The sequence below is a fragment of the Mycteria americana genome, chromosome 3 (assembly GCF_035582795.1).
Source record: "Mycteria americana isolate JAX WOST 10 ecotype Jacksonville Zoo and Gardens chromosome 3, USCA_MyAme_1.0, whole genome shotgun sequence".
Lineage (NCBI taxonomy): Eukaryota > Metazoa > Chordata > Aves > Ciconiiformes > Ciconiidae > Mycteria > Mycteria americana.
The window spans coordinates 30,329,628-30,357,114 of record NC_134367.1 but is presented as its reverse complement, the minus strand read 5'-3'; the positions used below and the strand labels follow the sequence as shown (position 1 = coordinate 30,357,114).

Here is a 27,487-nt window from a genome sequence, read left to right as displayed (position 1 = left end):
CCTCAAGCTTAGCTACCAGGGTCAGGGACCTGGGAGGCTTGATCAGGCTTTACCAAGTAAAAAATGGTCCAAAGAAGGCTTTGAGTATTTTGGCTTTTTCCACATCCTTTGTCACTAGGTCCCCACTCCTTTGAGGAGTGGCCTCACATTTTCCTTAGCCTTCTTGTTGGAAGCCCTTCTTGTTTCCCTTCGCATCCCTTACCAGTTTCAACTCCTGCCGAGTTCTGACTCCTAACTCCATCTCTGTTCAACTCAGGTGCTGGCTCTGTATTCCTGCTGGGTAGCCCATCCCTGCTTCCACAGCCTCTGTGCTTCCATCTTGGAGTCTGAGCTCAGTTTTTTCACGTTGACCGTTTTACTTTTCCACTGCAAGTTTCGCTGCCATGCTGAATAGCAAAATGGGCTTGCTGCAAGTTTTGAGGCAACAAGCTGCTTGAGGAAACTATCAAAATGTAGACTGGGATGTGTACAAGCACTTCTGCTTCAATGGTGGGAATTGAGCTGCAAAAATAACCTAGAAAGATTTGTTCATAACAACAGTTGAATAGGATGTGTGAGCATTACAGGGCTGATCAAATGAGGATAGCAGAAGGAACCTGAAAGGTATTAATGTGTACTAGAGGGAAAGAAAAGCACACTTCAGCAACAGTACTTGCAGGAACTTTGTGTTCCCATAGCTCTAACTAACTGGTCTAAAGGGATTTAGAGTTTCTCTTGGTAACATTTAGAATTATATAGCTTCATCAGATACTAGGACTCAGCTTAGAAAAGTGAGTCATTAATCAGATACAGAACAGAAATATTTGCTTAAATGCCTGTTGTGCTTACAATGCACCACACAGTGCTGAGTGCCCTAGTGAGTAATGTAGTAGTTACACAGCACAAGTCCTACAAATTTAGCTTATAGGATTGGCAAAGGCATCTGTTCACCTCATTTGTTTTAGCAAAGAGTTTCTCTGGAGTAAGCATGTGTAATACAGGAACTGTCATGTGCAAGTTTAGCCAAGCTTCTTATTTTCTTATCTTAGGTGGGAAAAAAAAGGTTGTTGCCAAGAAAACAACAGTAAACTACCTCAGCATTTGACATGACATGTTAGCTTTGCATATGCCTGCCATAAAAGCAAATTGAAAAGCTTAAACTGTCTTATTCTTCACCTTAAAAGTTTGTCTATCTATAGATGCAATTTTGCAAAAATGAAATTTTATACTGATCATCTCTGTGCACTGCAGTACAGTTAAAGCATTCTGTTCTGAGATATGGGTGCACATTTCCATGTACCTGTCAAGTCAGATCTTTCCCATGCATATAATCAGTACTTACAGGATCTACAGATAATTTACAAGCCAATTAGAAGTCATTCTAGTACTTCCCGTAGTTAGTCCTGCTGCATTGTGGCAAAATGTGTTGTTTTCTGACATTTGTTCAGATATATTTATTGGGAATAAACCCACTTTTTTAGCAAAGTGGGAATAAAATATTTGCATCTTGGAAGTTTCAGAATGAAGTATATTACATGGAGTATTTTATTTTATTTTATATCTATAAATCAGGATAATACCTCCTTTCTAAAGCATTCTGACATCTGCTGCTGAAGATGTGGGTGTTATTTTTTTAATACTCTGTTTGTAATGTAAAGCCATGGATTTAATTCATTCTATGAGTGATACTATTAAAAAAATCACCTTTTTCATCCTTGTTCTCCCTCTCTGCTCCAAGGCTTTTTATCATAGCAATCTTCCTTTCATATACCTTCTGATGATAAGCAATGTAGCATTTCAATCCTGCTGAGCTGAACATTTTGCTTTCACACTAGTCATTGTCCATGCTTCCTTCATAAGCAGTAAAGAATTAAAGTAAAACTGAATCTGACATGAAGGCTTTCAGATGCCTCATTGTACACTTCACCCGGTATGACCTTTTAAGCAGCAGCATATTTTAACAGAAGATTGACCGCTCTGGCACAGTTCCTCCATATGAAGTCTTGCTGTGCAAAAATTTGCTAAGAGAAGACTGACTTCCAAATGATGCATAAAGCAAAAATGTCTATGTACAAAATGAATTAGTATTTCTTATGGATTTTTAAATATGAAGACATCAGTATAGAGATTACATCTTTACCTACTAATGGAGAACATTGTCTCTTACCTACTGAAAAAAATACAAGCACCTAAAAATCCGTATGAAAATTATTAAGTATTAGTTTGTCTTTTGTACCTGAGAGTGTTTATAAGTTTTAGTGATATAAATTACATCACCTAATCTGTTTAGCAAGTTTTATTACTATTTATCTTCCAGGGCAATTGCTACTCTTAAAACTATTTTTATTTCTGTCAGCTTTTAAGTATAGATGCTGGGAACTTCACATTTCTGACATTATGTAATATATTACTACAGACACTGCCTAGCCTTGATATCATAACAGCTATTATGATGCTTAGGATGGGAGTGATTTGTTAACGTAATGTGTTTGCATGAGAATATATACATAGGTTGAATGACAGCTCATCAAAAGCCTGATTCTGATCATTCAAGCATTTCATAAATCCATTATAATCAATATTGGTATTCCAGCGATTAAAACTTACTTTTAGACCTACTGAGAATTTGTGAGGTGAAATCCATACACCTTCCTCCGAAGTATTAACTGTAATCTAGGGGGGGAAATGAACAAAAAGGCCAGCTGTATTGTTACTACCCATTCAAGAGGCATCCCCAAGTCATTATGCTGGTAACAGGTGAGAGATCTGGATCCTGTATAATGGTGCATCTGTCCACTGGACACAGTCCACCAGGAACATCTTGAATCCTATCCTGAGAGAGGTGCTGTGACAAACGGACAAATTACAAAGTCTTGCAGCATGCTGGCTCTATACCAATCTAGTAACTAAGGCCCATCTGCAATAGGCAATACAAGGTGCAACTGGATGGCAAGTGGATTCACAAGCAGACGCTATGCAGAAAACTTGAGTGTGGAAAGATAGCAGAAGGTTGCCTAGGAATGCACTACCAGGACATCTTGAAGGTATATTTGACTGAAAGAGAGTTACTATAAAACTATGAAATTGGGAGCACCAAAATGAAGGAAGATGTTGGCCTCTTAGAAAAGAAACAGCATAGCTTCAGCAGGAAAACTGTGAAAAGTGAGGGGGGCAGCACGTAGAGTTCATGCATTTAGTACTGCTGTTAACTAAGTAGTAAAAAAGGGCTTACCACACACAGGTCTAAATGTAGCCTGCACATCTAAATAGCTTGACTTATTCCAGTGAACCCACAAATACAACAAACTAACAACCACATGATAATGCATTAGCTAATAACTACCATAATTGTATCTCAAATATGTGATGTCGTTATACTGGGGAAAATTGGAAACAGTTTCAAGTGACATAAACAGCATAGAAAAGTATAATCACTAATCAGTTGGCTGAAGGAAGTTTAACCAGCGCGATTTCTTAGGGGTATATGAACAATCAGCACTGAGAGAAGTGGTAAGACAGAATGATGAAGTTGTGTATAGGTCAAAAGTGTACATTGTATGTTCACTGTAATTGTGTGAAAGTGTTCCATTTCAGTATAAGACAGGACAATTTGAATTATCAAGCATTTCAGTATGATTATCCTAAAAACAAATTTCAGCAGCCATGAACGAACACATTCCACTTAAAATGTACGTTCTTATGACACACAAAGCAGTTCATTAAAAATCCTCCTCTAAGGTTTTCATCTGTATGGTGAAGAAATAAATGTTTATTCTGACTCCTGCAAAAGTACTTTGCTTTTTTTTAAAATTTTTTAAACAATGTAAAATTTACACACATTTATTTGAAGATAAACACTAACAAGATCACACTTACTTTGCATTACAACTACAGGCTTGATTGTTAATGAAAATAAGGCACACAGAAGACAAAATGGCATTGATTTGCTATTACCTAAGTTTTAGTCTGTATCTAGGTTATTTTTAGTCTTTGGAAAGGGAAGAATTGGAAGTATTATGTACAGCATTTATGAACTATAGAAAATAACTGTAGACAACTGGTGCCATAATAGTCCTCTCAAAATATCTTTCAGAAGAAATTTCCTCTTGTATTTTTCAGATATTTCCATTAGTGATCCATCTTTCAGAAGTAATGAATCATCATGGATGTCATTTGCACCCTTTTATATTCGGCATAAGACCCATATCAAACTACAGTTTCAGCCTCTGTCTCCAGACGGTATCCTGTTTTACACTGCACAGCATTTAGCTACTCAGTCAGGTAAGGATATTCCAGCTCGCTGGTATCATACACCCGGGTACTTTTTTGAAAAAGAAAGGCAGTACTTTGAAGTGGTTCAGGCATTCAGTCTCTGTAACTCATTGTCCACAGTGACTGGGTTTTGAACTGTGAATAATCAAGTTCGTAAGAAAAAACATGCATAACAAAATTTTGGATTAGTCCAAAGCCAACAAGTATTTAATGAAGTGGTTCAGGAAACCATTTTCCCCTGAAAAATAACTGTAGCCAGCTTTTCAACAGACATTTACTGATACTGCTCCCACAGTTTCAGTGCAGCTACACTAGGATTCACAGTCTGGGGGTTTGGCCCAGTGTTTTAGAATGACTAGAAATAAAGCAATATAAAAACTGATCAAACAAGTTAAGTGAAAGTGAACAGACTATGAGAGAGCTAATGAGGTTCATCAGAAGTTTAACTTTTTATTATATAATGCTGAAAAGCTTGCTGGTGCAGCATGCAAAACACACAAGTTCTGCATTTGCCAGATAGGCAGAGTGAAAAACATATCTAAATAAAATACTTCTACTATTTATAAAAGCATTTTAAACTTTACTGAGTTAACATTCCTAGAACTTCATGGCAAGAAAACATAATTTGAAAACCAGTGTAAACACATTTTAAAATTTAGTCTTTAAGTTGTAAATTTTTTGTAATTACTTTATTAACATACTTCATCTTCATATTACATTTATGTGGTGTCTTGCACGTTTTTAAACAGAAGCATTACATATCATTCATAGCATGATCTTAGAGCAAATTTTCCACTTGTATTAAGTAGTATGTTATGCAAAAATGTGCCTTTGTATGACAAAAAAGCACTTAACTATTTATCACATATTTTTACGTTCCTTTGTTAAAACCTAAAGCTTTGAGACATTTCAATAAACATACTCAGCCATGCATGCATATAAACACACATATGCCCAATTTACCACCTTCTTATTCTGTACACAATGTTTTAACAAGCTGCTATTTGGTAAGACTGATCATACACTGCTGGCACCTCCTGTTTGCCTTGTTCTAATTACAACCACATACAGAGAAGCAGCTTCAAAGAAAAACATGTGGAACATCTGTAACAAAAATACATTTATTTGCAAAGAACTCTGTCTTCCACAATGAAACTTTTATAATTCTATCACTTACAGGCCAAATTCTGAGATTCTCAGTGAATAGTTCTCTCCTGTATAAACTAAAGCATTACATGGGCCATGAAAAATAGATGAGAAAAAAGGATCTCTCTCGAAAGAATAGTCAGAGGTCATGGAAGCAGCTAGCACATAAAGAAATTAAATGTCTCTTTGGAAGCATCAAAGAGAGTGCTAAGTCTGTTGTACTTGTGCCCAGAGTCGTTTAGCATGAGCATGCCCTTGTTCTATTGCCATTCATGAATGTTTAGTTTGCACAGGAAGGAATATTTTCTTTAAATCACTTTCTAGAATCATATTAATTTAATTTCAAAACAAAAACCATCTTCTATAGAGTAATTTAATTTCTTTACATATATCCTACTCCCATTTTCACTGTCCTGAAGTTTTGAAAGATTTAGGAAAAGCTAATCATCTGGCTCTTTATATTTGCCTTCATATAATCCTGTCAAATCCAGACAGAATTAGACTGGTGAAAGACTCAGAAGTATTCTTAGCAGCCAGCAGATGTGAAAGAGCTTTCTGTTGGGGATTAGTTTAGAAAGCACTTTATGTAAAGCCTTTTCTTCTACACAGTTATGTAAGATTTAATAAATTGATTGCCAAAACCACAGGATTTTTTTCTAAAATTCCTTTTTAATAGGAAATAATTAGAACATTTTTTTCCTCACTAGACAATGCTGTTTTTTTAAAAGAAATGAGCTCTGACTATGCAGCTAATTTAGCAATCGTACTGAGTTGTAGCATCTCACAGTGGCACAGTTATACATTGGCTTGGCTTGTCACCCATGTAAACACTACACTGGGACTTTCCCTTCAGGGGCATGCCCCCGCCAAAAATCCTCCCATCATTAAAAAAAAAAAATCTTTAGTAGGTGAAGAAATAAACATGAGACTTCTGTTGAAACATTTCCTTCTTGCTTCATTCTTTTCAAAGAACATTACATGCATTTCTAGAAAGAGTAGGTAGGTGGCTAGTCTCCTTACTCAACAGTTGATATGCTGGTTCCAGCCTCCACTCCTCTAACAATGTAATTACTTCAGTACACACATTTATACACCTGGCACATTGGCATAAAATGGAAAACATCCTATGAATCTTTATCTGTTAGCAGAATTTCCTATAATTCTGTTAGTCATCAGTTTTCTTGATTTGTCAACTGTTTCTGAACATGTATCACGACTTTAAGTCTGGTAGTATTAACTTCTGCAGCTCCTAAGAAAATAACTTCCAAAGTTTGGCAAAATTTTAAGTGGCTAGCTATATTAATAATAAGCTGGGGGGGGGGGGGGGGGGGAGTGAGCTGTGTATGCATATTTTAGTTTGGAAACTTGCAGACAGAAAGACAAGGGGACTTTTTTTCCCCTCTTTGATTACTTGTTTTATGCCAATGAGGTCAAAATGTGGGAGATGCAGCCAGTTGTATGCACTGCTTCTGAGAGAGGTCTCTGCAAATAATACAGCATTCTTGTGGAGTTCAGCAGAGCGTTGGTAGAATGCCAGCCCACTTCACATCTTCTCAAGTGTGGTGTATCCTATTTCTACCAATGAAAGTGTGAGAGTCCCATTTAATAAATAGCCTTTAATTCAGACAGCGTTTGCTGGATGCCCATCAACTACTTGAACAATGTATAATGGAGTCCATTTACATAGCGACCACTCTATATACTTGAAGGCCTTGGCACTCCAGGTAAAAGGCAGTAAGGAGCATTACTTTTTCATTGAGTCATAACATTACTGAAGCTTTACATTTGTTCGTGAAGGTGGAATATGCTGTAGACTGTCTGCACTATTCCAGAGTTCAGGCCAGGGTGATGGAAAGGTTTGCTCCCTGACGAGATGAGAAAGAACAGTTATGCTGAGTGACTAAGAAGGAAGTCAGGTTAGTAAACAGAATGGGATGACTCACACTGAATTTAATACTCAACGTTTGCAACACCAGTGCTCCGTCTGTCTTTAACAGGATTATGTTACCTACCTGGTCTGAAAAACCTCAAAACTGTAACTCCTGATATTTAAGGCATTTCAGTTTAAAAACCTAAAGTGTGAAAATAAGAGATAGCCAGTATGGGTGTGTGTGATGTCTGCATGGTTTTCTAAGACATTGTTTATGGTGCAAACTGAATCATGGAATTGGATTAAAATCCTTTCGAAATATTCAGAATTTCTAGAATACCCACAATGGAGGAGTGTTGTTTTCCTAATCAGAAACAAATTGACTATCCACCCACTTTTAGAAGAGAAACTTAAGAGTGGTTAAGTCTTCTTTCTTGGCAGCCATGTTTCCTTAATTTCTGCTTTGTTACTAGTTTTGGGATCATTTGTATGGGCTAAATTAGCAGCATAGGAAGCAGAACTGCCAGCTATCTGTGTGGCAGAACAGTCATCCCCATTGTCCTGAAATCTGTTGCATATGAAGTGTTGTTGCTACCTGTTTGCCACTGGCAAGCAAACACTTGCAAAAGGCTGGCAAAGTGAGATTGCTCAAGGAAGGTGGCTCCTTCTAGCTGCCAAAATATGCCAGGGTGACAGTAGTGACTAAAGGAAGCAGAAAAAATTTCTTCACCAAGGAGAGCAGCATTTTTGAAAGGTGAAGCTGAATGGTCTAACCTATAAATAGATATCCACCCACCCCTTCTAGATGCATGAGCATCACTCTGTCTGCAGGGCTGTTCTGGATCCTAGCTATGCCCTTCTGGTCTGGGATGGTGCTCCAAGTGGAAGCTGGAATCTACCTATTGCCACAGTGATTTTTTTACATTGTTTGACAGATTTACAGGCTTGGCTTCATACCTGTTGTCAGTCTTGCATTAGCTGCGAGATGTGGCTCCATACATGGAATAGAATCATTTTGTAATAATCCATGAAAGCATATCCATGGGTAGCTCCTGTAAGTGTGCATTACGGGCACTGGCTATGGTCATCACTACATAAAAGATGAAGTTACAACAGCTGCAACAAGCTGCTATAACCTGTCAGCTGACTTACACCTAACTGTGTGCATGCACTCAGACCATGGCAAAGACAGAGTCAAGGTTAACAAAGCCCTAAAGACAAGGAAGGCAACAAAAGATACAGATTAAGCTGAGAAAACAAACTTCAACCATGTTGACGTATTATTGGCTAGCAACTAGCAGCAGAGGCTGCAGAAGCATGGGAATAAGGCTCATGTCTTCTCTCTGTCCTTTGTTCCCTCATTCTACCTGTTTATAGCCCTCCCTCTCCTGCTTTGCTTTCTCTCCTTGGCCCTGGGTCTTATTCTGGCTCCTGGAAATACTCAGGCAACCAGCCGTGAAGGACAGCTACCGGTCAGTTAGGTTCTCTCTCATGTGGAGACCACAGTGCATCACCTTCCTTGGCCATAGAGTACAGCCGTTCAGCTGGAGGCTGACACAGCTATTTCAACCCCTGCTAGACAATAAAAGTTCTGCTCCTGGACTAATACATAAAGGGTCACAGTGTAAGAGGACACGATTTGGGTCAACAGGAAATCATACAGCATAGCAGGGTGAAAGGAAAACTGTAAAGAACAGGATGATGAAAAAAGGAAGAATGACAGCAATGTGAACCGAGTACAGAGCAGTGAGCAAAGATACATGTGGAGCTATGATGGTTATAGGATGCATCATACCAACAAGAGGCAATAATACTGTTGGAGACACAGGCACTTTATTATGGTGGCTTAAAGAGGTCAACTTAGAGTGAAGCTGAGCACATACTGAAACCAACCTACGGTAAGAGAGTTCTCTTTCATTAACTGGGAATGATTCCTGTGAATGTTACTGCTTATGAGAGTATAAGGTTCAAATATTCACTCTGTCACCGAGATGGTACCAATGATCAATAAAGGTTTCTGAAGGGGGGGGGGGCAGAAATGCTACCTGATACCACAATGACAGAAACTGACATTGTGGCCTTGAGCTAGAAGAAGGAAAGGTGAGGTAAAAGCAACAGAACGCATGGACTGAGGCCAGGAAACATACATCCAGAGATGCCATCTCAGGGCTTTGAAACGGCTGAAGGAACCAAGACTACAGGTGTTCTGTAACCAGGAAACCACTGCCTAGAGCTCTTGAGACACCTACCCTGCAGAAGCTGCTGAAGCACTGAGCTCATCTAAGACTCTGTCCCCAGCAGAGTATCACAGCATAGAGGCTTCTGCTTAGTAACACAGGAGGAGAAAAAGGAGAAGCATCAGATGTCTTACGAGTCTTTGTAAAGGAATCTAGACCTGCAGTATTCCAGGAACTAATCGGTGAGTTTCGAGCAAACAGGGAGCCTTTAGAGACACTTGCATCTCTGTATCGCTGGGGACTAGACAACAGCATCAAAAAGGTGAACGCCACTGGCTAGAAGACTGCATCCACTGCTTCCAACGTTACTTAAAAGGATGTTCTGGAAGCTCCTTTGGCCTTAAAAACTCCTGGGAAATCCTTCTTATTGTCAATTTGCAATGAAGTGTAGGAATAAATTCAGGTACACTAACAGGTAATAAAGGCTTTGCCTTATACGCATACACACGGAGCACAAGGGTAGACTTTGAGTCACTGTGGGGAAGAGACCCTGAAAGAGAAATGTTAAAAATACCATCCAGGATACCCTCCTGCCCTTGGCCTGTCAGCCTAAGGTCCTCTGACACTGCATTCAGTCCTCCTAGGAAATATATTGGCATTAGGCAGATTTGATAGTGAAGCCAGTAACTGCTGAGATCTTTGCCCAACACAGCTGTGTAAATTTTACACTATTGCATTTGTTATGCACGGTAATGCTTCTGGCATGAATAGAACATCTCAAAATAGAGTGCAGCATTCCTAGCATGCATTTCCAACTATACAAAGCTTTGACACATTACGATGTAGATGAGTTTCCTGTGGTAACATAAAAACATGGTGACCTGATACTGCTTAAGCATGATCCCCTCTCAAGACGGGGATATACAGACACACCTGCATGTCTAGATAAAGGCTGAACATGAAAGGGCATTGTCACCATTTGGGAGAATTTAAAACTTGACTGTGTGACTGTAACCAACTTGCTTACAGACTTACATACTTATTCAGAGTAGTAGCAAGCTGAAAATTTTTGTGATGCATTCGGAATCCATCATAAGAAGTCATATAAGCAGATATCATCATGGATAATCCAGATCTCACAGCAGTAGTCAGATGTACCTATAGGAGACTTCTCATTAACTCCCAGTTTTAGGAACTGACTGCTCCAGGACATGGAGTTGACTTGGCTTCTGGGAATGCTGACATCTGATAGGGGAGCAGGTGAGACTTACGCACATTCATTATGAAAACCTGAAAATTAAAGTGATGAAGAAAAATTGATACCTGTTTCGGAGCATTGGCTTCTACTATGGAATAGACACAATCCACCCTGAGGTGGAGCAACTTCGACCTTCAGGCATTTGGTGAAAACCCTGAACCAGGGTTTGCAAGTAAAATTGCTATTTTAAATCCAGAACAGTTCCTTCCTTAAGGCAACACCTGCTACAAAATCCCCTTCCCCTGAGAAGACAAGGAAACAATCTTTTAGCATTTCGAGTATAAAAAAAAATTTTTTTATTTTACTGAAACAGGGAAGATGACAGGGGCAGGAAGGTGCATCAGAACAGAACTGAATGCTGTAACCATTGAAGAATTTTTTAACACCCAGGGTCTTAACATGTTGCAGTTTCAAGCCACAGCTAAGCTACAATAGCCTGTTTCCAAAGAAGATTCAACCTTATTGAGACAGACTGTCTTATAGTTCCTTGCTATCCAACAGGTTGGGCGAAGTCTTGCGTGCACAACAAAATGACGACTGTGAGTGCCTACCTCAAGAGTCTCTGCTTTTTTTGTGACACTACTGATGGGGATAAATAGTCCATATTAGATGAGATGCTAATCTGAAAAGCTGGAAGCAAAGTTGTGTGTCCTGTGTGTAGGTTGTATTTTCTAGAAAGTAGGGACCAGCTATAAAGTCTAGTCCTAGAAAAACTGAGGATGTCAACTCCTTCATGCTTAACAAAAGCAAACTTCCTCAGAAAGGTCTTTGGCCCCAGTTAGGGTTGTATGGGACATGTTTGAGTAATGCTGAAACAGTGGAAAGCACCTTGCTTCACGGTCTCCCATACTGAGACTGCTGAGAGGAGAAATTGAGTGGTAAGAATGCTGTTTGCTTAAAATGGTGATGCAATTCCTATGATGGCATAGGCCTGCACAGGCTTCAGCTGTGCAACTCATCCCTCAGAGACAGGGCAGATTGAGGTCCCTTGTTGAAAATGTCACTGTTTGCTAAAGCGAAGAGGAACACAGACAAGCCCGTAACTTGCCTGCACTTTGAGAGGAAGTTTCATGGACACCGAGCACACAGCACCTTACATTAAAAGTCCTAAAATGTTTTCAGCCAGTTGTTCCTGAGTAGTACCTACAGCATGATAAACTTCATGGAGAAATACTGAGCATGGGATCAATGTCCACATCATAAAATTTATCTCAACACTCTGCTGTTCTTGCCAAAGACTAAAATGGCAAGTCTTCTGTGAAAAGAGAGGCTCTAACCAGGGGAGTAAGAAAGTGCCTTGACAGGGAGAGTTCAAATTGGAAAGTTTAATTTTTTTGTTCACAACTAGCAGAGAAGAAAGTTACTCCAATTTGAACAGAGGCCTCAGATCTGTGCTAGAACGCAATCCAGCGTACTCAGCCATAACCTCTCTTTACACTGTAGATAGCAGATCCAGTAACACAGATTTGCTCTTGTAATAAGACTAAGACTCCAAAACTTACTGCAAGTACATTAGCAACAGACATCATTAGGCTTGAGTCAGAAGCACTACGGCTAACTGCTGAAACTGTCTACTTTTTCCTAGACATCACTGAAGCACTATTCTCTAATGTCATCTGAGACAGATCATTGTCAAATGTGCAAAGCTACCAAAAAACTCCTCTGCAGGCCAGGGAGTCTTGGAGAACTTCCAGCTTCTCCAAGACAGATGAGCAAGCAACCCTGGTCAGATGTTCTCCTTCCTGGACAGCAAAGAATGAGTACTCATGTCCTTATGCAAGTCTGCATGTCTAGGTAGGAGAGGGGATTGAAGGCTGCCAAAGAGGTAGTTCAGAAACTTTTTCTGATGCTCCTTTCTTACCCTAGGACTGAGGTCCTGATAAAAGAAATAAGACAAGCAGGTTACGTACATTGCTCAAACACACAAGGAAGATGAGTGCACTCAAAATACGCACTGAAAAATTAAGCAAGTTTAAAGCCACGTCACTGAGCAAGAGAAACCACAAGTGAAGAGAATTATATTCATTTTCTGAAAAAAAGTAGAAACAAACAAGGCGCTCAGAACACTAAACGCAGGGAAGTAAAACAGATCATCACAACTGGAACTAGCAAGCTAGAAGGAAGTGCTCTGCCATCGCTGGACTGGAGTTGAGAGAAGGAAGAGCCGCCTTCTCATTCTTCCCATGGGTGTCTGGGGCAGGGAAGGTGAGGCACAAAGCATGTGCTCTACAGCCACTAATACAACTGAAACATCTCCACCCTGCCTAAATGGCAACATGAACAATTGCTGAAAAGAGAGGTATAATTTTCGTAACTTTCACAAGCCTTCAGTAAATTAAGCCATTCATTTTTAACTTCACTAAAGGCAATGTAATTCAAGGATAAGAAATACTCAAAAATTAAACACCCAAGAAAGCAAACTTCATCATTCTACTAACAGGTCCACCCTTAAGAATGCTGAATATTTAAGAAAATTGTACTTTCCAAATTTAAAAGTATTTCTTCATTAGTAAAATACTACATGAAACAAGTTTTACTGGTCACTATTAGGAGAGAAAGCTTACATTCAAAGTTAACAAACATATTTATCAATTTAATCAATAAACTTACTTTTAAAAAAAGCCAACATTATGCCTACTATTTCCAAAAGCAATATTAAAAAAGTTGAATTGCACAGGCAAACATCGAAGTTTGAGAATGTGACTTTCATTTGCAGACTCTTCTGCTGTCCTCTTCTGCCTCCCTGTCACCTTCTCCTATTAGATTTTCTTTCTGCCTTTACATACCTTCCTTCCAGCTCCCGTTTCCTAACCTTGCCCAGCTTTTCTTCTTCATGTTTGTAAGTACAGTTCGAAGTGTACTGTCTCTCCTTTTGTATTGCCTGTAAGGCCAGAAACACAGATAGTACAAGGTAACTCCCTCCTAATACTTCCTGTCATGGATGCCTCCAGAAGAACAATTCAATAGAGAGCTTATCTGTTCCTACAGCTGTCAGATTATTAAACCCAAAACATCTCCGTTGCAAAAAGCAGCTTCAGGGAAAGCAGCGTATGTCTGGTGCAGGCAAACCTTCAGTGCATTAAACTGACAAATTCATCAAGCCTTTATTCAGCATATGGAAATTGAGAGTATTCTGGCATTTGTAACTTGGCCAAAACTTGATTCTTTTTTGCAGGAACACCAACTCGCATTCCCTGGATGCCAAAGTGACCCGGTTTCCTCCTACCTCACAGTTATCTAGTCTCTGCACCAAGGCAGAGCTTTTCAGAACGTTGGGCTTTTTACTTTGAAGCAAACACAAGCTCAGTTTCCAATAATAAATAAATAAAAAAAAAAGGCCACAAGAAGCTCATCAGGGAACATTTCCCTTTGTGTAATTTAGATATGATGATGGTACAAGGCTACTGAAAGTAAGTTACTGAACTGGGGAAGTACAGGCATGAAAGCATCAGGATTATGAATATGCTGTTCTTCACTGCGCTGCCTCTAAAAAGTAAAACTATCTTATACTGTTTTTTACAGGTGACTTTCTATGTATATCATTAGTAAATGGATTTATACAGTTACGCTACAATCTCGGAGACAAGACAGTCATCCTACAGACCTTTCAGAAGGTCGATGCAAATGGAAATACATGGCATTCACTCAAAGCAGGAAGAGCTGGTAATGAAGGCTACCTGGACCTGGATGGTATCAACATTACTCAAAAAGCTAGTCCTGGAATGAACGCGCTAGACACGCACACGGATTTTTTTGTTGGAGGGGTGTCCTCCTTAAACCTTGTTAATTCAATGGCAGTAGAAAATGAACCCACAAGTTTCACTGGTTGTATACGAGAAATTGTTATGAACAACAGGGAACTGAAGCTTACCGTGACTGACCCCAAAGGCGGAGCCAACGTTGGTGACTGTGACGGAACAGTTTGTGGGTACACAGTGTGCAAAAATAATGGAACATGTCAAGTTGAAAACTCGGGCTTTTCTTGTTCTTGCCCACCAGAGTGGATAGGGAGCACATGTGAACAATCTATTCAGTGTTCACAAAACAGGTGTGGGTCTCAAGCTCTCTGTATTCCTCAACCTACTTCGTTTTCATATAGCTGTGTATGCACGCTAGGCTGGTCAGGTAAGTACTGCGACAGAAAAATCAATTTTTTTATAGCAAAGTTCGTTGGCAACTCCTACATCAAATACACAGATCCTTATTATGGAAAAAGAGACCTCCAGTATAGCCGCATTTCTTTAAATTTTACTACCAATCAAACTGAAGGCTTAATAGTATGGATGGGAAAAGGTGAAGATGAAGATAATGATTTCCTTGCCATTGGTCTTACCAATGGAACATTAAAAGTTGTGATTAATCTTGGAGAAAGAATCTCTGTTCCTCTAATTCATAGCAAATACTCCACCTGTTGTGATGAAAGATGGCATTTCGTTACTGTAATTCAAAACCAAACTTGTATTAAGGTATATCTTGATGAGGAGCTAATTCTTTTCGAAGATATTGATCCACAGAGAAAATACACTGCTTTAAACTACGGTGGCATTTGTTATTTTGGTGGGTTTGAAATTGGCAGGAAAGTCAATACAGTCACTGCAGGGCTTTTTCAGAAGGAGTTCATTGGTAAAATTAAAGATGTGGTGCTCTTTCAAGATTCTAAGAAGATTCAGCTAATGAAAGCAGAAGGGTATAATGTTTACAATGGAAACTATGGCAATTAATTGAAAAAATATTTAAGACTCTTTAAAAGCGATGAATTTTCTCTTGCTCCTGTTTCGTGTGTTAGCTGGCAGTGTAAGACTCAGGAACCAACATAAGAAAGGACTTAATAAAATTGTCCCTAACTCCTCCTCTTTTTTTAATGTTGAGTATTAATAGCATATATAAAATGTGATCAGCTGTTTTACTCATAAAATTACTTATACATACTCTTTAGTATTTACTTTAAAATAATGGGAAAGTCTGCAGTTTTTTTCTTTATTGTGCTGGCAATAGTTTTGTAGACAAACAGGTAGCAATTAGCTGCTAAAGCCAACGGTCACTCCAGTATTAACTGTTTGTTGCTTTACGAGAACAGACAACTTACCTGTTTCTCCAAAACTCTCAAATTTTATTAGAATGCAGAGTTTCTCTTTTATAATTTTGTAATATTAAGGTCAAGTGTAAAAACTGAAATTGGGCAGTGGGGAAAAGTGTATTGGGACAAAAAGCACATTTATTGTAATGAGAATTTTTTAAATCAAAACATCTGTAATTACGTGTTAAGTTCACGAAGGTAATGAAGCTGTTGTCCCTCCCTTCTGAGTCTCTATCCATCGTGTATGCATTTATGTAAAGGGGTACAACTTAAGCCTGTCTCCATGCTAAAATATTAAAGAATGATTTTAAGAGCAGAAAAGGTATTTTACGGAAGTACCAAACAGATATAAAAGATGCCTGGTGTTTTTCTCCAGCAGAGGTCTCCCCTGTTTGACCACATGAAAACTTTTTGGTTTAACCATTCATAACTGGAATGTGGAACATGGCAGTCTGCCTACAAATAACTTTTATTCCTAACAGCTTAAAAACTAGAAAGTCTAAGAACTGCTTTGCTTTAGCTATACCTTTCTGGCTTATATGCCCCTAAATGAGATTTTGAAATTTTACTAGACAAGGTTTTGGCCACTGTAAATTGACTTTCCATGACTATATTCTTCATGAATTTACAATCTCAAAATTAAATAGAGCTCTTCGTATATAAATGCAAAAACTCTACTCCTTCTGAAAAAGCTCGGTTACATTCTAGTTTAGTTAGCAATAAAAACAAAATAAATCGTTGTATTTTAATGTGCTTAAACAAGTGATTTATGATGGTATCTACATTTCTCATTTGACTGATGGCTTACTGTATAAGTAAAATACTTCAATAAAAATAATAGTGATTGATTCCTGTATTTTTCTTTTTACTTTACTATGGCTCAAAAGCACATAATAAACCATCATGTCCTTGCATGGAAATTCTCCAAATACAAGTCTTCAGTGGGTACCTATCAGAAACAAATAACTGTTTTGGATTTTTTTTGTTTTTTGTCTTTCCATAAAGCAGATATGGAGCAGAGACAATAAGCACAGTAAAAGTAGGTGGCACACATTACCTGCCACATAACCGTAACTAGTATGTAGCAATGAATGCACTGCTAAGTCAGTTAGAGATGACTTGAAGATAACTAAGGTGGGAGGGTGATGGAACTACCCTGAGATTTCTTAATAAGGATCTACAAACATCTTTGTGAGGTTCTTTGTATCCTCTTCAGCTACTCTGAGCCCTCAAGCAATCAGCCTGATGCAATAGAGCTTCTTCCCCTCTTCCCAACAGGCAGCTCGTGAAGCCCACTTGGCATTTGAGCTGGCTCCAGATGCTTCTCCTCTTCCAGTTTCTCTTAGGAGGGCCTTATATGGCCATGTGATGCTGGGGAAGGGAGTGTATTTAGGGTTTATCCTGTTCTCTCTGGGGCTCCTGGTGTACTGCCAGTTCCTCATCAGTGCACACTGCTTTTTGTGGCCTGAGCAGTGATTCAGTGTAAAACAAGTACCAAGTAACCAGAGCACTTCCAGCTAACACGAGTGTTGGAAGGAGAGTGACTGAAGGCAAAGACGACGACAGCATCCTTTATTCCTGTAGTAGCGTAATGGGAATAAATCCTGCTAACTCAGATTCTAGGACCAAATCCTGGAAACTGTCACTGCTTGTTCATTTAAACTCGTAACAAAACTCTCCCTCAACAGGTGTTTTACTGTGGCTCTCTTCAGGTTCTACGTACAAGAGGCAGGTAGTAAAGCACTTGGCAAACCTGGAAAATGTTTACATATTCTTTCCAAATAAGTTATTTCTGGTAGTTCTGGCAGAAAGTGTTCCCATCCCTTCCATACAGACAGTTGCAATTTTCATTGCCCCCAGTGGACTAGGAGTAGACTACTTTTGAACAGGTCAAAAGAAAATCTTCACAAGCAGAGCCGCCGACTTAAAACTTACTCCAAAACCCGAAACAATGCTTTGGTGCACTTCTATGTCTAAAGAACCCTGATGTAAATATTTAAACAACACAACACATGCGTAACACTACCAGATATATTCAATGGCACTACTGCTATACAGACCATGGAATTCATTTGGATAAGACTAATTTAATCACATCATGTTATGATGTTATAAAAGTTAAAAGTTTAAATACTGCTTCTAGTTACTAACAAACTGAGTATTTTTTTTCATTATGAATCTTCTCAACTATGAGTCTAAGAAACACTGCTTAATAAAAGCCTACTGCCCACTTTATTCGGTGCAAGATTTTTAATTTTAGTCAATTTGACCATGAAGCTACCTGCAAGGTATCCAAATGAAATTTTACCTTAAAATGTATTCATAATTAAAAATAACAATCAGTGTGGTGTTAAACTGGAAAGACCTTTCTGGAAAGAAGAGGCTTTTCTACAGCAAAGTGCAAAACGCTGTATCAGTACATAAGGTCATATACTCAAAGTGAAACACAAAACACTGAAAAACAGAACAATAAACCTAAGTTTTTCTTTATATAGTGGAATATTTTTGCTGTTTCTGACAGACTCAACAAAATGACCGGTGTATTTTGAGAAGTATAAGAGTAGGAGATTTTAGTTTGCTTTCAGGTTTGCCTTTTTTTTTTTTTTTTTTTTTCTTTTTGTTTTTTATCAGTGGATGGTATTCACTACAAAATATCAATTTACCAGATGTCCCAATGGTACAAACACCCTTCTGCCCTTCTCCCCCCTCTTCACCCCCCAAAACCCAAAACAACCGAGCCAGGAAGTGTACAACAAATGTGGCATTCTGTAACTCAGCTTGCTATATTCATTTAGCCTACAGTTTCACACCTATGAAATCAAACACACACAGTATGTGAGAAAGTTTTATCATTTTAGAATCAAAATATCCCTTAAAATATTTACATTTTACAGTAAAAAGGATAGCAAAACACAAAGTAATGTACAAGCTTAGGTATTCAAGTTTTTGAAGCACGGAAAATGGTGGGAGAAATGAATTTACTACTACAATTCATATTTTCAAGAATTTAGGTTAAAAATGCTTTCTTATTAAAACAAGTGCAGTTTAAAGCAATAACATTCGAGCAGCTCAGCCTTCCAATTTCTGGTCACAAACTGCTTCAGATGCTTAGGAAATACTTGAAAAACTAATGAAATACACTTGAATTATTTTATTGTACTACCGAATAATTTAAAAAAAAAACTCTTCACACCACCGAGCATATTATATATTGTTGTAATGTGTGTGGATTCTGAGGCTTTGCTACAGTCTTTAAAAACAGTGCAATTTAAAAAGAAGGTTATTGTATGAAAGTCACCTTTAAAATTATCAGAGCATCTTAAAACAGAAGAGAGCACAAATTACCAAAGGCAGCAACTATATTGCAGACTTGACTAAAGCCAACTTTTAGCTAAGAAAATGTCTAAGCCTTTATTGCATATTAATAAAAGAAATCTTTAAAATTTTGAATATACAGCAATGTAAAATTTTTAAAAATATTAAACTCCTACTTCTAGCGACAGTTGGTATAATGAAAAAAAGGATGAGTATTGGTACATCGAGTGGTACCAAAACACAGACTTGTTTCTGCAAAACACCAACACTGAATAAAAAAGATGGCACAATCCTAGCAGGCTTTTTTTTTTTTATACAAAGTTTTACGACATTACTCTAACAGTTTATTTAAATAGGATTTTAAAAGACTGCCTGCATCTTTTTACCTTTTGCTTTTAGTTCTGTCACTGTGGTCCCTATGTCTCTCTCTGTTCTTTTCACTTTCTCGTTCTCTATGCTTCTCTTTGCTTTTCTCCCTCTCCTTATCTTTTTCATGAGCCTGTTCTTCACTTTTAGGCTTCTCCGTCTTTTTTTCTGGATTTCTAGTCTCTCTGGGGCTTTTTCCATCAGCAGCCCTATCACTGTGTGGAGATCGCAATCTTTCTTTGTCTCTCTGTCCTTCCTCTCTACTCTTCCTCTCTCTCTCTTTTTCCTGCGTTCTGTCTCTGCGTCTGTTTCTTTCAGAATCTTGCTCCCAGTATTTCTCATTGTTCCACTCTTTTTCATGTCTGTCTTTCTTTTGGTGATGGGATTCACTGTAAAATCTTTGTCTATGTTGATCATTTTTTCCTCTACTGAATCCTCTCTCCAAATGCTGTTCTTGTCTGCCCCAAGGATCACTGTGGCGTCTTTCTGGTCTCCTACTGTCTTTACTCTGAAAAAAATTTTCTGGCCCCAAAAATCTTGATTGTTTGTGAGCCACTGGTAGCCCTTGTGCAATGGGTCCAGCATAGTGTGGTGGCTGACCTGATAAATGAGCTACTGGTGGCCATGGCATCATTGGATTTTGAGGAAAGCCAAAGCCTGGAGGAGGAAGAAGTGGAGGTGGTAAATGAGGAGGAAATCCAAACATAGGGTTGTTTTGTGGAGGGAAGTTATGAGGTGCAGGAGCCTGAAACTGAAATCCAGGTGGATTAGATTTAGGATGCTGAAAATTCTGCTGTGGTGGTCTAACAGATGAGAAGCTGCCACTTGTAATAGGGCTTGGGACTTTGGAAATGAATTCAGAACGAGAAGAGTTTTCGGCTTCAAAATGAGATGAAGTTGCTGCTGGTCCTCTTCTAAATGAGTTCACCGTTTCAATGTTTTGCATCAGTGCATCTTCCTGTGAGTGTTTGGTATCTTCCGCTTGTGATGCACCTGCGTTATCTGCTTTTGCTGGAGTTGAGCTGTACTGCGTCTCATTGGTTTGCGCATCACTTTGAAACAGGTTTAAGCCCACTTCTCCAGAAGACTGTTTATTCTCTGGCTCCATTTGATCATTTCCTGAAGCACCCTGTCGGTCTTCATTTCTGCTAACATCTCCTTCCTTGTTTTCCGAAGCATTAGACTGCTGGCTTCGTCCAGCTGCCTGTCGTGGGTCTCTCTTAAGATTAATAAATGGTGGTGATTTAGAGGTATTAGCAGTGGTAACTTCAGCAGAGCCTACATTAACGTTGTTCTCATTGGTTTTTTTCCCTGCATTTGATGAGGACGAAGAAAAGCTGGAATTTGTGGTCCTTCTAACTTCCTGTGTGACATTATCCTTGTCGGGTAACTGCCACTTTGGGTCATTTTCTTTACTTTCTTCAGTTTCTTTAGTCTGTGTCTGAGCAGATAAATTTGCTAAAAATGCTTCTGTGGAGACATCTGGAGGTTTTCCCTTAAGACTCAGCCCTATCAAAGATGCAGCACTTCTTGCAGAACTTGAGGTCCCTACAGCTGCTGCATCCACAGTTACAGTAGCGTTAGTGGATTCTTGTAGATCATCCAAACTAGTCTTTGCTTCACTAACTTCAGTAGTTGCCTCAGCAACATCCATGTTTTCTTCTTTTAAGGTTGCTTGTTCATTTAATAATGGTATGTCTTCACTGGGACTCGCTTCTGACTTGCTGTGTTCATATACCTGCCCTGTCGTACCCAACAGGCTTTGCAGAATATCATCCACTGGCAACGGTTTATTTGCTAGCTCCAGAGTAGAAGGCTGATTTTCCCATCCAACCAGGACTCCAGGAAGAAATCTGAGAGGCTTTGGTGGTTCATGTTTGGTACTTTCCACCAATGGTTCAATAACTGCTGGAACATCTTCTATATTAGATTGCTGAGGTTTATTTCTCTGCTTGTGTAGCACAGTTGTGAAGGAATTAAAAAAATCATTTTCCTCTTCTTCTTCTAGTGCCAATTCATGATGAGAGATTTCAGGCTTGTTTGGCTTGCTTTTCTTCTCTGGTGGCAAGTTACTCAAGGTACTTTCAGAAGCTTCATCCACAAAACTACTAGTAACACTTGCAACAGCAGTAATCTGCCTCTTCATTTTCTGGCGAATTATCAATCCCAGTAATAAATTTGGTCGATGTATTTCAATCCCTGTACAAAATTGTAACAGCAATTTATCATCTCCTTATGTTTTAAGGCAATCATTTTAACAAAAATAACCCCCATACTCTTACAATATATTATAGAAAGTATTCATTTTATGACATTTGAAATTTCCGTCATTAAACATAACAAACAATACTTAAAATAATTAAAAAATGTATTTCCAACATAAAAATTGACTTCAAACATTGCAAATTAAAATTGCTTTAGGTACTACATCGCCCACTGTAACTTCCAAATACAGAATACGAGACAGTTATATAGGACAATTAGTCACATAAGAAAAAGCACAGAAGTTAAACATCATGTTAGTCTAACACAGCTACAGTCTGGTAAGAGTGGCAGCAAAGCACAAGAGGAAAAAAACCCATAAATAGCACACTTGCAACCACAAAGTCTCCTAATCAATTTGTGTTAGACATACTTCTTCAAAGATTTACCAAGACTGACTTTCCAAAATGCCTCCCTCATTCCAGGAAGGCACTGTGTCTAAAGGTATACTATTAGCTATCTCTTCTCTATGTATTTTGTTCTGTATAATTTTGGTTCTTGCAAACAAATTATGAGTTGTAGCTCATCCTCTCTTCGTTTCAGCTCTGCCTATCTCAAAAGAGGAAATCATCCACAGATTTTTATAACCAAAATAAATTGATACAAAATAAGTCAGGTGTAAGCAGAACAACTGAGAGCCATTTCAGGATCTTCTCTTCTTTGCTCACCTGTTTTTTAAACTTTCCCTGTCTTTTTTTTTTTTTTTTTAAAGGAAGTTTGGAACACTTGAGGAAAAAAGAATTAGTACATTTCAAATAATGAAAAATACTATTTTAAAGTTACAGTATCAATTTGGAACTCAGTATGACTACTGTTGTAGTTCACTTGCATCACTGAATTTACTGAGATTGTAACCTACAAAGCCACCTGGGTTAGAGGAGAATGTAGTAAACACGAAACAGTTACACGCAGTAATTTTTTTGACAACAATACTTTAAAGTATCAGAATAATCTTACAATGGGAAATTAATGTCTTTTCAAGGAAGCTAATATAATACTATGGAAAACTCATTACACGTTTGAACAGAATAGCTGGCATTTTAAAATTTAATTTTCTCTTGTATTTCTGTTGTAAACTTCTTTATGATAATAAAGTTCCAAATTCCAAGCTGTACTTACCAGGCCCATCAAAAGGCACAAGATGATGTGGGACTTTATCTGAGGAACCTAAAGGGATGAGGTACAAATCTTTCACTTGCTTCATATTATTGGCTGCTACACCATAACGTTTTCTACTGCTGAAATAGGCAAACAACAACGCGTAGGATATCTGATCCTCTTCAGTTACAGGGGTAAAGCGAACTACACAGATCTCCTGTTTACAAAAAGAGAGAGAAAAAGATGGTCAGATACATTTTTCTATGAAATTTTAATTGTTTTAGTGACTGCTCTTTATTTAAAAGCACAGTTCAGATGAGGAGAAAAAGCCTCCCCAAGAAGACAGAGAACAACAGAGGAGACAGAAAGAGCAGAAACAGGGCCAAAAAAATTTAAGGAAAACTAGAGAAAACAAATAAAAAGCATTTAGTATAAAAAAATTAATTACAGTGCATGACAGAAAAGACAACATTTTATCAGCCAGCTAAATAACAAGTTTTAGGGAAGCATGCCAGCTTCCAAGTAATTCCCCTCCCCACCCTTAACATTACTAGGAAGCTTTATTTTGTAGTCTATTGTGTCAGAGGTATCCATTAATACTAGAGGAAGACCAGTATTCAGATAGCAGAATTACGACCAAAGCCCAGCTCAGGAGTGGATGCTGGGGCTGATGCTGTTTAATGGCTTAATTAAGGACCTGGAAGATGGGACAGGAGGCTCCGCAAAACTGAGGTGACACCTAATTAGGGGCAGTGGTCGATATGCTGAACAGTGTGGGCTGCCATTCAGAGGGACCTCAGCAGGCTGAAAAAATGGGCTGACCTTCATGAAGGTCAGCAAAAGCAAATGTAAAATCTTGCACTTTGAGATGGAGTGACCCCATGCACCAGGACAGGCCAGGAGACTGACTGGCTAGAAAGCAGCTTGGCATAAAAGGATGTGGGGGTCCTGGTTGTGATGAATGCACTCAACCCCCTAACCAAACTAGCAGTAGTTTGGTACAGGCTCCAAAGGAGGTAAAGGCCTGAGCTGTGGCCAGGCCAAGAACTCCTGGTTCCCTGAGAACCCACAAAGGAGCTGAGTGGCACAGGGAACATTGATGCATATGAGTTTGGAACACCGATCATGCAGTTAGCACATGAATAGCGGGGTGGCTTTTCCAAGACTCATTTATCAAGGAACAAAGAAACTTGTGGGTACAAGGAGTCTCATGCATACCTTTCCCATAGCATGTTATTTGACTACAAGCCAACCACTTTATCCCATAAATATGACAGCCAAAGTGAGCCGCCTTTGAGGTCTCCCTGCCAGGCAGTGTGGCTGCATGGCGGTGATCTCCCCTCAAGCAGGGACACCTCTCAAGGTTGCTCCTCGAGGCAGAGAGACCTTTTACCAACGGCAGATCTTTGGTAAGCGACTGACACCGCACATAACCTTGCAGTGTGGTAACTTTGATTTTTGTCTTTGTAACTTTGATTGCCTGCTGAATTGATACATCTTGCATATATAATCCCTTAGACATAAACTGCTGCCCAAGTCTGAGACTAAGATTGGACCTAGCCACACCTAAGCTCCCTCAGGAGTTTAGAAAGCAAGGGGGTCTACTCTGAACCTCGTGACTCAACGGGAGGGTCCTCCGATCCCTCTGTATCCTCGGTCTCTCTGTGAATCACCTTAACTCGAGTGTATTGCACTTTTCCTATGTATGTTTCTTCCATGCAGTAATTAATAGAGTGAACCTTGCCACTGAACTTTGTTAAGTCACACTTTCACAACATCATATTAAAACCACTTTTGCTAATACCTTTGACAGTGATTTTTTAAGCGATCTAAATCACTCATTCACGACCCTGGTGGACAAGTTGAATGTGAACCAGCAACGCGTCCATGCCAAGAAGGCCAACTGCATGCTGGGTGTCAGAACTGGAGCAGCCAGCAGGCCAAGGGAAAAGGTTATTCCCTTCTACCCAGCACTTGCGAAAGAGAATCTGGAGAACGCTATCTAGTTTTGGGCTGCCCAGCCCAAGGACAACCTGCACACAATGGGACAAGTCCAGCAGAGGACCACTGAGATGGTTTTGCATACTGTAACAGTACTGAAACGAAAGGGTAACACTTGAGACATGCGAAGTGGTGTCCAAACATTCATGATGAGTTACTGTCTCAAAGGAATACAAGTATTCTCAAACAGGAAATGACAGGTTAAGGTTAGATAGCAAGAAAATAAACACCATCAGCTGCCATCCACCCCATTCAACATAACCATCAGTTATCCTTAAAATGTCATGTATTTCACAAATGTTCCAGGGGGGAAAAAAAAAAAAAAAAAGGTCTTTAGGGTGAATAGGATACATGTTAAACAGCAAGCCTTCAATACGTAAAATTGTTACCTTGGTCCCTGAAGCTTTGATTTTTTCTACATACTCCCAGACAGTGTGAGGAGATATCCTGCCACCTACTTGAATACTATCAGGTAAATCCTATGAGGAAAGACAACAGAAATTTGAATTCAACATAAAAATTGTGGTGAATCCTTCATCCAGTATCTATTTCATATATTCAAAACATACTTAATTCTTATAGTTCTTAAATTATAATTTTAAGATATCAGTAGAAGTTACAACAGTAGAAACAAATTTACACTTAAATTTTGGATATTTAAATTAGGATTTTCAGTGCAAAGTTAATTATCTGTACTAAATTAGTTATCATTTAATACTGTTCATCTATACCTTCCCCAAAATTATTTATTTCAGTAACATTAACTGCAAACATAATTGTACTGTGCTCTGGAAATGCTCAAGTTATCTGTAAGATCAAACTGCTACAAGAGCCCCACACCTATGAAGGCATATAATAAACTTTTGGAATCTTAATCATGAGGGAAAAACATAACCTACACACACATGCTTATATAGACATAAACTTGTTCTTGGATATTATCAAGTTCACTATTCCCAAGTAATAAAAATAGACTTTCAGAATAATTTTGGAACACCCAAGACAAAACAGTTTCTTGAAATAAAGCAGAAGAGTTTTGAAAAGCACATCATATTTGTAAAACAAACCTTTAGTATTAAAGGGTACTGCATGCCCTGCACTTCACTGAAGATTTACAGCAAAGCTAATCACATTAATAGAAGACCTAAGTCTGTTTAATTAGAAAGCTGATGCATCCTGCGTCACTGGTGGGAAGTAACACTGAGCCTTTTGAGCCCTCTGATCTTTATTTTATGACACGAAGACAACTATTTTAAGCAGTTACATCCTTTTCCCGCCTCTCAGACAGTGAAGAGAACACTACATAAACTTTTTTTTTTTTCAGGGACAATTTAGTCTTACAAGGCAAGGTTAGGACCAGAACGGCCACCAGACAGGCAAAAAAAGAAACTCTGTTACACAAGTTTCTGTTGTAAAAGATGAGAAGACTCGCACTGTCAACAGAAACCACCAGAAGACACTTCTCTTCCAAAAATTGGTATCGGCTTGTTTAATGCTTTGAATTCATAACTGAGCTACAATTTTCTCACCTCTTATTCAGAAAATGGATGCCACCGAGGTGGTTATTTCAGTAGCAAATTTTGTCTTATCTTTCCCTGCTACTTTATACTACAGAAGATGCTCCATAATAAACAAAACACAGTTCAACTTTTATAAAAGCAGCTCCGGAAATACTGCTGCTCATCCTCAAGAAACATCTTACAGTGAGATGAGAGCAAAACGTCTTAAAATATAACAAAGAACTTGAATCCTGATGAACCATAGGTCCACGCAGGACAAACTGAAAAATACTCTACTTACAAATACATACCCTAAATTCTGTCCTCCCACAAATACTTCACTTAGTAAAATGATCATGCTTCCCTGCCTTTCATCATTATACTATTATTAGCCTACAACGTAAACAAGTTGCTAGAGTTAATAACTGATTTTTTCATTCTTTGCAGGAAATATAAGTACCTCCGTTAAATACTCGAAAGAGCCAGAAACTGGGTAAGCCTTAATAACAAACTTTGCCACTGAAGGCATATTGATAAAACCCTTCCAGATGAAATTCAGGCGTGCCAGAAAAAGACTTTCACATTCCACAGTACCAGGTGTTTCTGACCTAAAAAACAACAAACAAAAACCCACTTTGTTTAGAACATGATATATCATGCAAGATCATGTAAATCATAATCTTTCTTTGTAAAAGAAATCATCTGTCATTAAGAATTTTCTTTTTCAGTTAAGCATACTTGAGGGTCAATGAAAAGAGATAGGCAGACAACCACATTTCTCATCTTCCAGTGGAGTACAGGTATGTTACATGAAGGACCGTCACATAAGCAGCACACTAGTTCACTACTGTATCTTTTGAGAATGGAGAAGTTCTTTACTCCAAGGGTTATTAAATGCTACTGAAGAGGATGCACAAACACACATAGGTACTGCACACCCAGTAAGATCTTCCCCTACCACAGGGAGGGGAAGAGTAGACGACACACTGCCTGCTGGCCTACCTTCACCCCGCTTTCCTAGCTCCTATGTTTTGTTGCAACACTGGCTGTCCACCACCTGAATACCTGTGTCCCCTTGCCCTTCCCTTGTCTCACAAGCTGGCTGCTCATCTCGTCTCACCCATGCATCACTTTCACAGCTTCTGCGAGCGTGTCCTCCCAATTCCA

The 27,487-nt window shown here is 38.8% G+C and overlaps 2 protein-coding genes across 10 annotated transcripts in view; one reads left to right on the top strand and one right to left on the bottom strand.

Annotated features, from left to right (window-relative positions):
* Positions 1-15,729, top strand: part of EYS (eyes shut homolog) — a 951,425-nt gene extending 935,696 nt beyond the window's left edge. Inside the window, exons 48-49 of the mRNA XM_075497152.1 lie at positions 4,099-4,260; positions 14,225-15,729. Coding sequence (XP_075353267.1) covers positions 4,099-4,260; positions 14,225-15,423 — 1,361 coding nt within the window. The 3' untranslated portion in view covers positions 15,424-15,729. The remainder of the gene's footprint in view (positions 1-4,098; positions 4,261-14,224) is intronic.
* Positions 15,730-18,249: 2,520 nt separating this feature from the next.
* Positions 18,250-27,487, bottom strand: part of PHF3 (PHD finger protein 3) — a 53,943-nt gene continuing 44,705 nt past the window's right edge. For all 9 annotated transcript variants that reach the window (XM_075498139.1, XM_075498140.1, XM_075498135.1 and 6 more), the window contains 4 exons: positions 26,781-26,928; positions 25,211-25,300; positions 22,842-23,037; positions 18,250-21,659 (listed from right to left, as the gene is read on the bottom strand). In XM_075498139.1, the coding sequence (XP_075354254.1) occupies positions 19,477-21,659; positions 22,842-23,037; positions 25,211-25,300; positions 26,781-26,928 (2,617 nt within the window). In that variant the 3' untranslated portion in view covers positions 18,250-19,476. The remainder of the gene's footprint in view (positions 21,660-22,841; positions 23,038-25,210; positions 25,301-26,780; positions 26,929-27,487) is intronic.